The following is a 17,126-nucleotide window of genomic DNA, read 5'->3' on the forward strand; positions in this document are numbered from 1 at the left end:
CCTCTCCTCTTCTTTCATCCCATCTTGCTGCACCTGAGTGCACTTCCCTCATCATCAGTTCCCACTGCCTGCACAAAGATCCTCTCAGTGAGGAAAAAGAGCCTCTCTCAGCAATTTCTCCCCCTTCTCCCCTGGCCTAGCCCACAGGCAGGCAGCTGCATTAGTAGGCATCAGGGACCTCCAGCACTGTGAAGCACGTTGAGGATATCTCATCTTCAGATGAGTCTTCAGTAAGAGTTTGCAATCAATTACAAGATGCATTCCCAACAGGGAACAGGGCTTTGTGAGGTCCAGGGCTGCATCTCATTCGTACTGCTCAGCAGATCTCTGGAGGCGTAGGCTTCCATTCATGCTTAGGGAACTTCATGTCAAGGAAGTTCCTGGGATAGTGTCAGCAAAGGTTAAGCATCACTGCATTAGACCACATACCCCCCATTTTTCAGAAAACCAAGAAGTTGCAAATGACAGGTGGTGCTGACTTTTTAATCTCTTTCCAGGCATTTCGGGAGGGTAGCATTGGTTCTCCACACTTTGCTTCAGGCATTTTTATTCAAATCAGTAGGTAGAAAAAAATGTTTAACTGCGCTGGAATTGAAACTGCAATAAAGCCAATATCCCATTGCTGTTCAATTCAGTGTATGATGGCAGATTTCACAGCTGACTAGCGTGTTGCACTTTGTTTCAAATTACTTTTGCTGGATTATGTTACCACCCACAAAAAAAAAAACCCCAACTTGCTACATATGAATAAGTAGAAGATGAAAATACTCCGCATTAAGGAGTTCATGTACATTTAGAAACCTCTTTCAATTAACATTTCTCTGTGCAACACTCATTTCTGGAATAGCAATTCTAGATATGGTGTAGGGAGTATGTTAAGAGAAAGGATGTACTTGAACTCATGAACAGCTGTATACATGTGCCTAAATGGCTATGCAGTTTGCACAAACATTGAACATACACCCTCGTAGGTAAGACTTTATAATTGCATAAGTACCTCTGCAAATACATCTTTCACTTGCTCTTGCATTATATATACTTTCTCATACCATGTGAGGATGCTTATAGCTGGAGTAGAGAGATCTTTTCCCTTTCAGCACCATGCCATCTTTCTGCAGTTCCCCTATTACATTCGGCTTGAAGCCTTAACGTTCCACATGAGCATTTTAAAATATTCTGACAGACAGAACAGCTCCATCACGTAACACAGTAAACAGCACAGCTCTGAAGCAGTTAGCTTCTGAGAATGTCTCTGAGTATTGCTTGCTGCATTTTTTCAGAAGGCACCTAGAGAACCCGTCCATCCACGATGTTGTCACCCTGCAAGCACGCTCCCTATATAGGCTGGAAAAAGAAGAAAACCAAAATCTTGACTTTGAATAAAAATATATGGACTGCTGCAGAAAAGTGCAGTTCTTGCAAATACACAGCTCTCCTGCAGGATCCAGATATAATCTCTCTTGCAGTAATGTAGCTCTCCGTACTCAGACTGAAGCTCTTCTCCTCCTTTTTTTTCTTTCCCACCAATGCTAGCGAACGTCAGACAGCTGAGTAAACTTAAAATCTAGCTTTTTTTTTTACTGGAATCCTAGGATTTGTTAATGCAAGTCTCTATCTGTTCAGTTGATCTACATAATTATAGTTTACTTCTATATTCAGCCGATACTTTTATCACCGTTATATGACAAATGTTTTCCTGATGATATCAATGTAGTAGAGTGTGAGATGAAGCATGGTGTGATAACGTGTGTTTCAGAGAACTAGCAGATGGCCTGCTTTTTTCTTGCACCAATTTCCTGTAAGTGACCTCTTCATCAGCAACCTTAAGCCAAGTCCAGGATTGCACTTACACAGAAGAGCGGCTGAATTGCAGATGTGGAAGGTGGATTGCTGTGCCGACAGGACAAGACCACTGTTGGTCAGCACAGTGATGAGCATGCATGGGTCTGTCATTGCTGACAAGCTGAGGCAGAGCCAGCCCAGATGGAGCCCATGCATCTCAGCCTGCAGCTTGTCTTGGTTTTGTTGACTTGCATGGAATTTGTCCCCTGGTGCCCAGCGCTCACCTGGCTGACTGAATTAGGGCTTGGTTCAGATGACCTGCAGAGCTCCCTGCCAGCCCCTGTGGTTCTTTGAACCAGGGATCACTGAGTTACCCTGTGCCATTGCAGGGCCCACTATCATTTCAATACTCTATTCCTTCTATTTGTTGCTATAAGCATATTTTGGGTTCCTTTACTAACCTTCCTCTACCAGCTGCCTTGTTATCAAGTCAGTGGTTGAATGCAATTGGCAGTGCATTCTTCAGGAGCTGTATTTATTTTCCTGTTGCTGCAGAATTTATTCAGCTGAGGGAAATGAGAAAGCATGCTCCTTGCTCGAGAGGAACTGAGAGACATTTCTTCAGAAGAACGCTTTTTTATGCATTTTGAAAATGTCTCATTTTCCTTTTTAATTTTATTTACATGCCAGTTACTTACTGTAGCATAGTTTAAAATGGATCCAGCAAGTCCATGCGGCTGTGTCTCTTGGAGTAACTGGGGCAAACAAAAGTTACTGTGTTTTCACAATGCTTAGTTTCACTGTCTTTCTGAGACTTAATTTTTGAGTAGACAGCAAATAATAAGGTTGTCTTTGGCTGAATGAGTTCAGTAAGGCAAAGTGGGTTATTTAGAAGATTCACAGCTCTCCTCTTTAGCCTTCAAAGCAGCCAATTGAAACTGGGGCTGCAGCTGATCCTTTTCCTTTTCAGGTTGAGTGTGTCCACAAAAATGATCAAGGTAGCAATGTGTCAGCTTGTTTATCCAATCATCACATGACTGTAGTTATTAAGGAAAAAAGAAAAAAGAAAAAAGAAAGAAGAGCCCAATAGTAGCAGCAAAGTTCTTGGTAGGATACTACCGTCTGTGCTTCCGGAAGCGCCAGATTTACCATGGTAATAGGTATCAGCTCAGCATGAGTGAATTCATTTTGACTACTATAATACGTCTTTGACAAGATGATTATATGGGTTTGGTTTCAAGATTATACTCCTGCTAGTTTCACAACTGAAGGACAAGTGAACGTATTGAGTAACCCCACCTCAGGCATGCTGGGCTATGCATCTCATTTGTTCCCTTTTATTGTCATACATTGATGAGGTTGAAGTGTTATGATTACTGTGTTGTCAATAGCAAGTCTTAACCCACATGACCATAATGAAGCTCATTTGCTCATATGTCTGCTGTGATTCAGAAAGCATTTTTAGCCCCGATAGCAATATTGGATTTCAGACCATATATTGGATGAATGCTCAGTGCTTTTTTTTCTCTTTTTAACAAACCTGGTGAGAGTTTATTTTCCATGCCATCTAGTGCATGCAGTACAGCAAATACCAGCTGTGTGGTACGACGGTGGATATACCCCGTTGTATTGACTGCAGAGGGGGTCTTCTATACATTTTCACAGTGTCAAAATGTGTCTGTTGAGTTCCTATTAGAAGGACATTATTAAACGTCATTGGCAAATACATAAATTGAATAATGCAAGTTAATCCATTTTGACAGTTGCGTTCACTGAACAATGGGAGTCAGGTTTGATTTTAGAGCACAAGAACAGTCTAGTACAGCAGTACGTCCCTGATATGTGCACAAACATCCCAGTGTGGATATTTTCTGAGAAAGTATGAGAAACTCTGAAATGAGCATTTGTGCTGAAATGTGTTTGTTTTTTCATGACTTGCTTCAAAATGAAACCATTAAAGCTGGCAAATAAGTATATTAAGGTTGTGAACAGTTCTCAAACCGCAGAGCAGACTGAAATGAATAAAAACCTTTCTAGCATTTAGACTGTGCCAACAAAAAAAGACCTTTTATTTTTTTTCCTTTCCTTTTTAATTTAGGATGAGCTGATGTACCGAAATCATCTCAGTTAAACTGACAGACTCCAACACTGACCCCTGTGGCTACTGAAGTGTTGTTCTGGATTGGCGTTTGCTTGTTAGCATTATAACCTAACACCTATAATCTGTTATCATCATCTTCAGCTATATCATATTAGGGGTCCATTATTTAGTATTTAGGTTTTCTTAATGGACTTTTCATGGGGAGGCAGCGTTACCTGTCTGTAAGCTGGACATTTTTAATAACATGTAGCGGTGAATTGAGGACAGTAAAAGAGACAGATAAAGCTCCCAGCATCTCTGTACAGTCTGACTCCCTTAAATAGCTTTCTATTAATTTTATCTCACAAAATTCCTGTTATGCCGCTATTCATTGAAGAACATGTATACATTTTCCAAATACTACAGAGACAAATTAGGCATACGGTAATAGACATTCACAATGGTGTGAATGTTTCTCCACTAAATCCCATCAGCACAAAAGGCCGAGTGTTTGTCCTGTGTGTTGAACAGCAGGGAATTCATCACATATTTTCTGAATGTTAATAAAACAAGGGGACTTGAATGTTCTCAGCAGTTGTTTTCAAGGGAATAGAAATGTAAGGGGAACTTCAGCATGCATCTCCACGCTTACTGTCTTCCTCAGTCCCTCTCCACCCTTTGTTTCTCTAAAAGAGCGCAATTATTTAATATCTAATGTGTTGAAGCAGTTCTGTAAAATTTTATCACCCATTCTCTGGGAAGTTATGACCACGAGAGCCTGCATAACGTCCCGTTTGTTTCACCGCTATTTTTCAGGTCAGTGTGATAATTTCCAGGACTAAGGTGATAAAGTCCTGGAAGCAGACGCAGAAGCTCGTAAGTCAGGAGATCTTTTAAAGCTTTCATAGACTGTCTCCGTGGGTAATGTCTGCCCAAGGACACATGAGAAGCAACAGAGTTCAGTTTTTGTTGTTGCGTTGTTGCTTTTTTTGTTGGCAGTTTGGAGGTATAGCCATGAAACAGAAAGTAGGGGAATATACATCTCTTAGTAGCATGCAAAGAGGTGGAAAGGAAATTCCGAAGCTTGACTGTGATTAGAGTGATGCCAGTACCCAAGTCAGTGTTGAGAGCTAGCAGTCACTTTTCTATAGGTACATACAAAGGTGGCTGTCCTGTCTGGGTCTGACTTCACACTTCACACAGATGACTTCAGCTTTAAAGCAATTGGCCAAAACCATGAGAGTTTTCCTACAGGATTCCAAGTAATTTCTAGAGATTTTGCAGTAGCAAGTCAGCATGAGCAGTAATGAAGAAGCCTGTTCTTTAAGAGAGGGTTCCTGAACTGAGAGGGGCACAAGTGGCAGTGACTGCTTACTTCAGTGTTTGCCATGGTTGGAAGATTGAGAGTTGATCCTGGTAGCAGACGATGAGCTGTGGTTAATAGGCACTGCAGCGGTGTTACCCCATGCTGAAAGAGCTTTTCAGGAGCAAAGACAGCCTGCCATGTTTTGGTGATATAGCAGGATCTGTTGCCAAAATGTAAGCTTTGACACTGCACAATGTAGGAAACCCAGCCTGTGTTGGAGACCTGTGTGTGTTGGTAAGTAGAAGCTTCACCTCACACCTATCACTGACATACAACCTACCAACCCTCCCTTTTTCTATAACTAAACAAACCCAGTGAAGTCCTTTAGAGGCGCTGCTTGTCTGCACCTTACAGATAATGCTCCTTTGCCTTTTTGTGCCCCTGTCCTTTTCAGTATTCCAGAGGAGCACTCACTGCAGTAACATGGGCCAGTGTCACTCTTATTACTTTACCTGTTTTATCTTTTGTGAAATTGAGCCTTTAGCCAGAATTGTCTGAGCTGCTGCTCCAGGAGTCGGTTAACTGTGAGGCTTCTTGAGCTTATTTCTCTCCAGTAATTTGATTCCCACGTGCTCACTGAGATTGCTTTTTGCTGGAAGCGAAGCGGGGAGGGCTGTGTGTGTGTATGGGAGCGGGCCAGAAATGCTGTGGCAGACAAATGCAGCTCAGAAATAAATAAATAACAATGCAAAAACAGGCTTAAAAAGATCCCATCTCACTTTATCTCCCTTTAACTCAGTCCTATAAAACCAAATATTTTTCTGTTAGAGAATCAGAGAGACAGGGCTTTTTGTGCTGGTGCACGGTGTGGAACAGGAGGCCAAATTCCGTCTCGCCTCTGCATAAAGCCAAAAGGATAATCCTTTTGTTTAAATTTACCAGAAATTTGTATGAAGCACTAAGTAGATTTTTTTCTTTTTGTAGTTGACACCATAAAAGGTTTTTATAAATTTTAAGATGTTTTCTGAAATTGTACACAAGATTCAAAGCTTTTTATTTTGATTGCTGATCTATTTTATTTTATTTGTGTTTATGGTTACTTAAGAGGAATTGAACACCAGTCTTGCAGATAAGCTTCTGTTTAAGGCTGGTTAGTATGGCAACAGTTTCCTAAATAATGCACAATTTATTGAGAGAGTAATAATTCTGTAAAATTGTTAGTGTGTTCTTACAGCTTTGGGCAAATACCATACTGAAGGTGAATACAAAAACAAGCCTGAAAAGTGAATCTTGCTGGAGGGAGGATTGTTCTGAAAATAAACCATTCAGTGCATAAACAATAGTTTATTAGTTGCCTGAAATCTGCTTTTCCCTCTCTGCGTAGTCTTCATTTTATGTCCAGGCAAACCTACCAAACTGTTGGTGCAGAATTCCTGTATTATAAAGTCATGGTTTCTTAGATAGGATGTTACTAATTCAAGTGGACTGTCTGCTTAGAGGTCTGTTACTTTACATGACCTAAATATGTTGTTCTGGTGGCCAACAGGCTGGCCATGAGCCATCATTGTGGCCAAGAAGGCCAATGTTACCCTGCGGTGCATTACGAAAAGCCAGGCCAGCAGATCAAGGGAGGTGATCCTCCCCCTCTGCTCTGCCCTGGTCAGGCCACACCTGGAGCACTGTGTCCAGTTCTTGGCTCGCCAGCTAAAAAAAGACAGGGATCTCCTAGAAGGAGTGCAGTGGAGGGCCACAAAGATGATGAAGGGCCTGGAGCATTTCCCTTGTGAGGAAAGGCTGAGAGACCTGGGGCTGTGCAGCCTGGGGAAATGAAGACATAGAGGAGATCTGGTGAATGTTTATCAATGTCTAAAGGGAGATAGGAGGCAAATGGATGAGGCCAGGCTCTTCTCAGTGGTGTGTAGCAAATAGGACAAGGAATAATGGCCTAAAACTTGAATGCAGGAAGTTCAATACAAGCATGCAGAAGAGCTTTGTTACAGTGAGGGTGATGGAGCACTGGAACAGGCTGCCCAGAGAGGTGGTGGAGTCTCCCTCTATGGAGATACTCAAGGCCCATCTGGACACCTACATGTGTGATCTGTTGTAGGGAACTGCTTTAGCAGGATGTCTGGACTCGGTGGTCTCTTGTGGTCCCTTCCAACTCCTGCAATTCTTTGACTCTGTGCTACTGTGAAATGAAACCAGTGAAGCATTCATTAGTTTGTGTCACACAGAATCACAGAATGACCTGGGTTGGAATGGACCTCAAGGATCATGAATCTCCAACCCTACTGCCGTGCAGGGCCACCAACCTCCCCATTTACTAGACCAGGCTGCCCAGGGCCTCATCCAACCTGGCCTTGAACACCTCCAGGGATGGGGCATCCACAACCTCTCTGGGCAGCCCATTCCAGCACCTCACCACTCTCCTGGTAAAGAACTTCCCCCTGATATCCAACCTAAATCTTCCCTCTTTCAACTTAAAACCGTTCCCCCTTGTCCTGCTGTTATCTACCCTTTCAAAGAGTTGACTCCTCTCCTGTTTATAGGCTCCCTTTAGGTACTGAAAGGCCGCAATGAGGTCACCCTGCAGCCTTCTCTTCTCCAGGCTGAATAAGCCCAACTCCCTCAGCCTGTCCTCGCAGGGGAGGTGCTCCAGCCCCCTGATCGTCTTTGTGGCCCTCCTCTGGACCCTCTTCAGCAGCTCTCTGTCTTTCTTGTACTGGGAGCTCCATACCTGGACACAGTACTCCAGATGGGGCCTCACAAGAGCAGAGTGGAGAGGGACAATCACCTCCCTGTCCCTGCTGGCCACTCCTCTCATGATGGAGCCCAGGATACCATTTGCTTTCTGAGCTGCAAGAGCACACTGCTGGCTCATGTTAAGTTTGTCATCCATCAGGACCCCCAGGTCCTTCTCTGCAGAGCTGCTCTCAAGGACTGCTCCTTCCAGTCTGTATAGAGGCCTGGGGTTCCTCCAGCCCAAGTGCAAAACCCTGCACTTTGCCGTGTTGAACCTCATTAGGTTCACCCGGGCCCACCTTTCAAGTCTGTCAAGGTCCCTCTGAATGGCATCCCTTCCTTCCTCCGTGTCAACCGCACCACTCAGTTTGGTGTCGTCAGCAAATCTGCTGAGTGGTGCACTCGATTCCATCGTCGATGTCATTGATAAAGATGTTAAAGAGCACCGGTCCCAAGACAGACCTCTGGGAGACTCTGCTCATTACTGGCCTCCACCTGGACATAGAACCATTGATCACCACCCTCTGTCTGCGGCCTTTCAACCAATTTCTAATCCAACGAGTGGTCCACCCATCAAATCCACATCCCTCCAATTTGGAGATAAGGATGTGGTGGGGGACCATGTCAAAGGCCTTGGTAAAGTCCAGGTAAATGACATCGGTTGCCTTCCCCTCATCCACCAACGCCGTCACTCCATCATAGAAGGCCACAAGATTGGTTAAGCATGACCTTCCCCTGGTGAAGCCATGCTGGCTGTCTCAGATCACACGCTCATTCCTCATGTGATCGAGCATGTCATCCAGGAGGATCTGTTCCATGATCTTCCCAGGCACAGAGGTGAGACTCACCGGCCTGTAGTTCCCTGGGTCCTCCTTGCTCCCTTTCTTGTAAATGGGAGTGACGTAACCCTTCCTCCAGTCATCTGGGACCTCGCCTGACAGCCATGACTTCTCAAATATGATGGAGAGTGGCTCAGCAACCACCTCAGCCAGCTCCTTCAGAACCCTGGGATGCACACCATCCGGCCCTGAAGACTTGTACTCATCCAGTCTCATGAGGCGGTCTCGGACTTGCTCTGCCCTAACAGTGGGGGGAGATTTACCCCCCTGGTCCCCACCTGGAGGCTTGGGGGTGCAGAGCTCAGGGACGTGAGAAAGACTGGAATCCTGGCCACCAGTGAAGACCGAGGCAAAGAACTCATTCAGTACCTCAGCTTTCTCTTCGTCTGTTGAAGCCAGTTCTCCTTTTAAATTTACTAAAGAAGGTACACCTGTTTTGGCCTGTCTCTTCTGGCCAATGTACCTGTAGAATGTCTTATTGTTTTTCACATCCTTCGCCAAGTTCAGTTCTAGCTGCGCCTTGGCTTTCCTGATCCTACATCTATAAGTCCGGACAATATCCCTGTACTCTTCCGAGGTGACACGCCCTTGTTTCCAGAGCTTGTACGCACCTTTCTTCGCCCTCAGTGTGCCCAGCAGGTCCTTGCCGAGCCATGCTGGTTTCCTATCTCATCTGCCCACTTTCCTATTGCTCACATGCCTTGATGATATCAGCAACATTAATAAATGTCATGGGAGTATGCGTTCTCAACAATGGTGGATGTATCCCCGGTAACAGCTGTAGGATCTTGGCTAATGTTTCATCCTGGACATGGAAAAAAAAGAAATACATCTATGTTTTATGAAGAAACATGCAGAAAGAAAGTCAACTCAAACAGTGACTGTTTTACCCAGCTTGTTGGATAGCTGTCATTTGTCTCTTGAAAATAATGCCGATGGAAAATATCCTTACAAACCCAGTCCAGTTATGGGGAGAAATGCTTTGGGGGCATGAGTCAAGGAGGGCAGAGAGGTTTCGTCTGTCTTTCAGTCTAGCACTGCTTAAGTTCTGAAAAGAGTTAAAGACAGGTTTTGGTGGCTAACATGCCATGTCAAAAAGCCAGGTGCATCTACTGCTTTTTGCAGTGTCTGTACTTCAGCTTATGGCATGAGGGTGATGTATGATGTAAAAAATGCTGTATGCATGCATCTGTGTGCCAGATTTCATGCCTGTTTCTGTCTAGCCCCTTTCCTTGCTTGTACACAGTGCCTGCAGCTCCACCTCTTCAAAGGCTGTTCTATTAATCTAACCTACTGAGAGCTATTCATACAGCTTATGGGTTTTTATATTTAAATCCTCACAGAAATGATTTGCTGCCCTCAAGTTAGGATTTTAAAGGAAAATTAAATTAAGGCTGCCTAAGTAATGAAAGCATCTTTAGATATGATAGATAGAGACCATCAAAGCAAAAAGTCTGCATCCCTGGAAAGATTTCTGATATTGTTTAGTGCTGGGGGGAGTTGCTATTGCTAGTATATCATGCAGTATCAGGCCTTAAATTTGTATGCTTACGATTCATGAATTGTTTAATTTCCAAAGTTGTTTGTTATGTTTTAGGTCATAAATTAAGAGATTTATATATCAAGCATTTTTATCCTTATGAGACCTATGGCACTGGGATCAGTGTTGTATAGTTTTGCTGACAGATGGATTAAAGAAAGAACTTGTGCCATGAGATGTAAGCCTAGCATTTGTTACTGTGATGTATGTTATATTGTTGCCTGCCTAGTATGACACATGTATAACTCTCTGTTGTTTCTAGAGCTGCTGAGTTTTCCTAACCAGAGCTAAAAACAAAGTAAAATAAAAAACACTAATAGAAAATCACTGCCCTATTTCCAATTTGTTTACCTTGGAAAAGAATAAATAATGTCACCTAAAACCTTTAAAAACAATCTTTAAAATAGAGCAGTGACCAAAAGTAATCCCAGACCTAGACCGAAAAAGGTGGGAACAGAATCCATTTTCTTTTAGGTGGAGAAAAATGTCTACCTTCAATTTATTTCTCATTTCTTCTGTCTTTAGGTTTTCCAAATGAGCCTGCCGCTGTCATTGCCCTTAACACTACTAAGGAATGGTTAAGCAAGAATCACAATGAGGTATGGAATAAAATGTAAATTTCCCAATTTTTTTTTTTTTATTTATTTTTTAAAGATTATGGACTTTGATACTGAAACTGTGAAAGAGTAAACATCAGCTTTAGCCTTGAATTGAATGTTTAGTCTGAAACAAATGAAATCAGGCTGCGACAATATGGCAGGGGAAAGACTGTTAATTTTAACATCTACGCTGGAGTTGAAGGGAAATACCTTTGTTTGAAACCACACTCTGCGTTTCCTGTGCATTGTACTCTTTCCTGGCAAAGTAAAAGTCTATTCTCTTTCTGAGTTGGTTCTGAGCGTCAGAGTTCTCATCTAATAATGAGGAGATTCTTGGAAAGGAAATGTATGTAATAGTTGTCAGTGGAAACAGTCACCAAAGGTCACTGGTGCTCAGGGGTCACTTTACAGTAAAGAACCTATGATGGTATTTTCTATTTTTATTAATGTTGGGGTTGCTTATTGTTAAGTGTTAATTTTCCCTGGAATTCTCAGTAAATGTGATGCAACAGTGATTTTCTAGCAGCAGAGGCCTTCTTCCAGAGACAACGTGATGGTGATTATTTTTATAAGACAAAATGCTTTCAACAGCATGGTCTCCATATCTTCCCTTTCTATTTTTTGTCTTCTATGGTTTTTGTTCTTAGCAGACTGATAGTTCTTAGTGTTGAATTGGAGAAGTGCGACAAAGAAGTGACAGACCAAATAAAATAATCATGATGTCTTGAATTGAAGAAATGCCTGCTTCCTGTTAATGACAGCCAGCAGGTCTCAGACAGCTCAAGTTGTTCAGTATTTTTGTCTGAAAATATTTAACAAAGCGCAGAAAGGAGAAGAAATAGATACAGGGGTGTAATTAGTAGTGTATTTCTTTTAGCTGTGTATTTTGCAGAGTATTTTACTGCTAAGAGATTCTGATAACTGACAGGAGGAATTTAGTAGCTGTATGGTTTGTTGTTGGTGGTGGGTTTTGGTTTTTTTTTTTACATAACTGAAAGGAAATACTATGTTGAGATTTGAATGGTAAACTGAGATTTTTCAAACCTGAATGCCAAAAGGTACACCAAGGAATGTGCTTGCTCGATCAGTGTATCTTTGTGGTTCCAAGTGAGAATTGGCACTTTCCATGACTTAAATATTTGAGCAGTGGAGCAGATTTGGATGGACAGCCATTGTTAACACTTTCCTTTACAACATTATATATAATTTAGTTGCATTTTTACCATGTGATTTAAAAATAGACTGAAACTATTCTCTTTACTCCAGAACTGAGCTCTTCTATTTTAAAATCTGAGCATGTGTTATATAAACACCCCTTAATTACTTTTTTCTTAGTGTTATTACAAGAAACTTGGCTTTGTTTGGTAGAATGCCTGTCACTTTCTTTATGAAAGCTCTTTTCTTGAGTATTCTGCTCTATGATTCAGTCATTGCTTATCAGCTGTATGATGGCTTTAACTTCTAGTGTAGACTTTGAGGCTTCCCTTTTTCAATTTCTGCCTTGACTTGGCCTGGAAAGCCACATATGCACTACACGTTCCCCCTTTCTTTTCATCATTGTGCTGTTTCCACAATTTTCTAGCTCCCTTCATAGACTTCAGGTGAGTTCCTCCCTTGGCTTTCAGGCAGCTTCATCTCCATCTTGGAAGCAGACTTAAGGCTCGTAGCACATAGTGATTGAAATGATGATGTTTGTTGTATATTTTGACTCTGATTGAGCTGCAAGCACTTCTTGCAAGTAAAACATAAAATTTCGTTGCATCTGTAGCCTGCACAGATTAATGTGCATTAATCGTGCTTAATAAGCATGATTTCTCTTTTCTCACTTTATTATATTCCCTTCTGTTTCCTTGGTTTTCTTAGCTGTCTACCTTCAAACATCCTTACTTACTCTCCACAAACTCAAATTTCATCTGAGTTCTTTTTAAATAAATAGCTAGAGTTTATGATGTTTGTACGGTAGAAAGAGCCCTTGTTTTACATGCCATAAGTAGGTCAGCAGCAAAATTAAAATACTTAGCAGTTGTACTGAGAACAGCAGTATCTAATGCAGTGAAGGGGATCTTTGGGGAGCATGCAGTTGTTGGGTCACTGTTTAATGTTTATAACAAGGTGGGTATAATCCATTTGGATTAAATAAATTGACATTGCACAACACTAAGTGTGAATCAGATCCATTGCCTTGGATTAGCTTTGGGGAATTAGGTATTATACATCACCCAAATGTTCCCCCCAGGTATCTCATTGTACAGCATCTGCAATGGCAGGAACTACTTATGTCTCAACAATACAGCCTACTCTTACTGCAGGTACCATGCCATACGGACCTCCCTGGAAGTTTTTGTCATAAAGATAGAGCAGCTCCCTCTATACCCACTAGATATTTAAATTCGCTTGTTCTAGGCTAGGAGCAAAACCTTTAACGATTTGCCATGAGGTCATCTTTTCAGAGGGCTGCCTGTATTTCACTGCTGTAACCTCTGGCCAGAACTGCTCCCCTGACACCGGCTGTGCTGTCAGAACAGGTCAGTCTGTCCTGCTAACAGCCTCGCCTGAGCGAGAGGCCTTCTGCGTTTGGCTGTGCTGGACTTCAATGAATCAACTTCTTCCTTTCATTCCTTCCTGAGGAATCTTTATCTGAAAAATCCTGTCCATGTTCTGCTCCTTCAGTCCCAAAGATGTTTGGCTTTTTGTCTTGCTAATGTCTCGTACTGCACGTCCTAACCAAAACCTCCATCTCTGCATGTAGAATGTGAATTGGATGGATTCCTGAAGTTTTTAGTGCAAGGCAGAGATCAAAATGAGTGTGCGTTCACTAGGAAATGTGCCTACCCCACAACATGCCGGACAACACCACGTAGGTAAAGAAGATGGAAACCTGACATAATACTACAGTCTTCTGTGCTGTATGGCAGCAATGTCTTATCTGCCTCCCTGCATCCCAGGAAACCGTGGCAAATTTGTGAAATGTGAGGCAATATTGTTGCTTTCTCCTCTTTACCTTCAAGTAGGGCTTTCTCTGCTTTGATGCTGTAATGAGGATTTTACCCAATCTGATATTAATTCAAAATATAAATAGATCAGTGGCTATGTTCCTCAGTTTGCCTCGGGCCCTGAAAACCTAACCTGGATGTCTCCATTCTTGCGATCTTGCGAGTCCTACAAAGTTCTCTGCCATAGTATTTACAAGAAAAGTGATTTGCATTTAATGGAAGGTTTTCTCGTCCAAGCCCATTGTTGTGCTTGACCTGTCAGGTGTTTGCATAAAAACTTATTAGCATGCTTAACTTCGACGTGGCTCAGATGAGTGCCTCATTACCATGCAAATGAAGTTAGCTCCTGTCTGAGGTTAATTGTTACAAAGCAAGGGAGAGAGGGATCTATCCTAATGGGCTGAACACCAACCGGCAGGCAGGCAGGGCAGCAGCCATGGCAGCCAGACGGCCTCAAACTTAACTACACCAAGTCCACTAGGGAAAACAATAGGATTGGAAGTAATGGTTGGTTCTTAGTTGTTTGTAACACGCAGCACTGTTCTGGTCTTGAAATGCAACTCTAAGTCAAACTAATTTCTGGCCGTGTTTTACACCAAGGTCTGCTGACTTGCAGCCAGAGGGCAAATCTAGTTTAGAAGCTAGTAAATGGTGTTATACTGTAAGCATAGAAATCCCTTGGAGCAGGCTCAAAGAATGGCAACAGTCAGCAGTACTGGGTTAATTTACTGCAGACCACCTCGGCTATCTCCTTAGCAAACTGCATTTTCACATTTCACAAAGTGCTCTAAAGGTTTAATAGAATTCTTCAGAGCACAAAATAGAATTGATTCCTATCCTTTAGGAAATTATACACTGGGATTCATTTAAAAAATGCACATTAAGCTCTTTGAACAATTTTGCGCGTTTCTTTTTGGGATGATTTGGCAAGGATGGAGGTAACTGCCACTTGACTTCCCCTGATGTATCACAGAGGAAATACGACTCCCTTAAATACTTGACCCCTACATTTTTTGGCGTGGTGGTGGGGTCGTGTTTGTGTTTTTCATGGCAGATACCTTTAAATATTTGCAATGTAAGGTACTGTTATTTTCCCATGCTTTAGGATCACGCTGTGTGTCTCAAAAGGGTGAAAAATAAAAAATGCTCAGAGTGTGCCTTACCTTATGTCACTGACATGAAAAGCCTCAGGACCTTTTCGCTGCTCAAGAAAAGACTTTAATTTAACAGCACATTTAGCTCGAAGTATTGTTCCTTCTCTTGCGCAATATCTCACAACATTTATTATGCGCCTCAGTAGAACAACAACCAGGAAAGTGTGATTGCAATATGTGTTGCATTGAAATAACTGATGCAGATTAAAAGCACATAGATGGAAAATAAATCAGCATGTTCCTGAATCCTTTTCATTAGAGTCACTATTGAAAAGTGACTTTTCCTTACTTTGCCTAAAGTACCTGAGATAGGAGATGCAAGTCTACGTGTTTTAGCAAGTAGTTACACATTATTTTACTGTCCTCTCTCCCTCCATCTCCCCCCTCCCAAAAAAGGGAGTGAGAAACTGTACATTTCCAGCATAACACAGTGAGATTAAAAAATAAAAATAAATAAATAAAAAATTCATTGACATAAGCAGGAGCAGAAGTGCTGTGTTCCTCAGGACCAACGTTTTCAGCAGGAAACACCTGGTTTCTCAAATTAGGCTCACCGCAGTATAGACGCCCTGCACCTTTGCCTTATTTTGTGCTGTGCTTCATCCAGATCACGGCGGTATTTTCTACTGCTGAGACAGTCAAAGTAGAATTACCTTTCCTGTGCACTGATTCCCATATGTGCAAGCACTTGGCTTAGCCTCGCGGGCAGGAACTGCAGTAGGAGACCAGGGAGAGCTGGGAAAACATTCCCTGCGCTGGGACCCATAGGGTTCTCTGTGTCTTTACAGAGCTCTTCACTGTGATGCTGCAGCAAGCGTGGTTGGGCCGGGTTAGAGCAGAGCAGTGAGGGAGCAGCTTCCCCATATGTGCGGTGCAGCTGGGTGGCCCAGTGGGCATTAATCCAGCTGTGCCATGTGTTGGCCACCCAGCACAAGCCTGCTTTGAGGCATCTCTGCTCTAAGAGTTATTGTTGCAGAAATAAAAAAAGCATTGGTGTTAGGTGCCTGAGGGGAGGCAGGGCAGCTGTGTGGGCTAGCAGATATGGGGCAGGACCTACAGGGGTGCTACCGGCCTCCCAAGTGACATCTGTATGTCAGGCAGGTTATCTTGAGCACCTAAAATGGTGCTGGGTACCAACTAGCATCCATTTGAGAGAGGTAGATGTTGCTTTGGTGAGCCTCTGCCTGCTCTGTATTGCCAAAGGCAGGATAGTGCAGGTGTGCCTGAGTGAGTTTTCAAAAGCACTACAGCTTTATTTAGGGGCATGCAAATGGGATCACAGCATCACATGCAGCACTCTGCAGGTAAGCATGGCAGCCCGTTTGGGTAACACTTCAGTCTGGCTGCATGTGCTTTGCAGCGGTACGATCCGTGGGTGTACATGTTAGAGGTGTAAGACTTCAGGGAAGGAACACTTCTTCTGTCTCTCCCTTCAAAACTGGGTCAGGCAGCTAACACAAAGTTGCTTTGCCTCCTGAGCCCATGAAAACACCAGAACAACCTAATTTTGGTATTTCTGTAATCTGCTTGACTGAAAGATAATTTCTTTTTTTTTTTTCTTTTTTTAACCTTCTCTTCCCCCCCCCCCCCCCCCTCCTTTTGGTGGTCCCAATGACCTAATTTTGTCTCCTTGTTCTTCAGAGACAATTAAACAAAGTGCCGTTTTGAGATGAGGTCTTGTCCTTATCTCTACAGAAGCATGCGGATGGAGACAGTGAGTCTTTGGAAGATGTAGTCTGATGTAGTTTACTTTAATGTAACCTCAGTTATATACCCCTAAGCACAGCTGCTAAATTTTTACATTCATTCCAAGAAGAAGTGGAGTAACTAGCTGACAGTATCTAATTAATACAAGTTTATTGGGTTTTTGTTGTTTGTTTTAATGACCTAATAGAGGCAATTCCCCCTAAGACAGTATTACTTTTGGTTTGGGGTGGCTAGTTTTCATGCTTAGTTTTACAGTTGTCAGATAAAAAGTGTGTGTGATTTTGGAAAAAAAAATAGTAGGCATATATATTTATGCCTAAGGTGATATCTTTTATGACAAGTTTGGGCCTGTGGTGACATGTATTTATTTTAAAATATATTTAT

At 42.5% G+C, this 17,126-nt stretch overlaps 1 protein-coding gene across 9 annotated transcripts in view; it reads left to right on the forward strand.

Annotated features, from left to right (window-relative positions):
• The window catches only part of MACROD2 (MACRO domain containing 2), an 838,556-nt gene that overhangs the window by 570,672 nt on the left and 250,758 nt on the right, over positions 1 to 17,126 (forward strand). For all 9 annotated transcript variants that reach the window (XM_015283424.4, XM_025149218.3, XM_040697783.2 and 6 more), the window contains one exon: positions 10,815 to 10,888. In XM_015283424.4, coding sequence (XP_015138910.3) covers positions 10,815 to 10,888 — 74 coding nt within the window. The remainder of the gene's footprint in view (positions 1 to 10,814; positions 10,889 to 17,126) is intronic.

This window comes from Gallus gallus, chromosome 3, assembly GCF_016699485.2.
Source record: "Gallus gallus isolate bGalGal1 chromosome 3, bGalGal1.mat.broiler.GRCg7b, whole genome shotgun sequence".
In the NCBI taxonomy this organism is placed as follows: domain Eukaryota; kingdom Metazoa; phylum Chordata; class Aves; order Galliformes; family Phasianidae; genus Gallus; species Gallus gallus.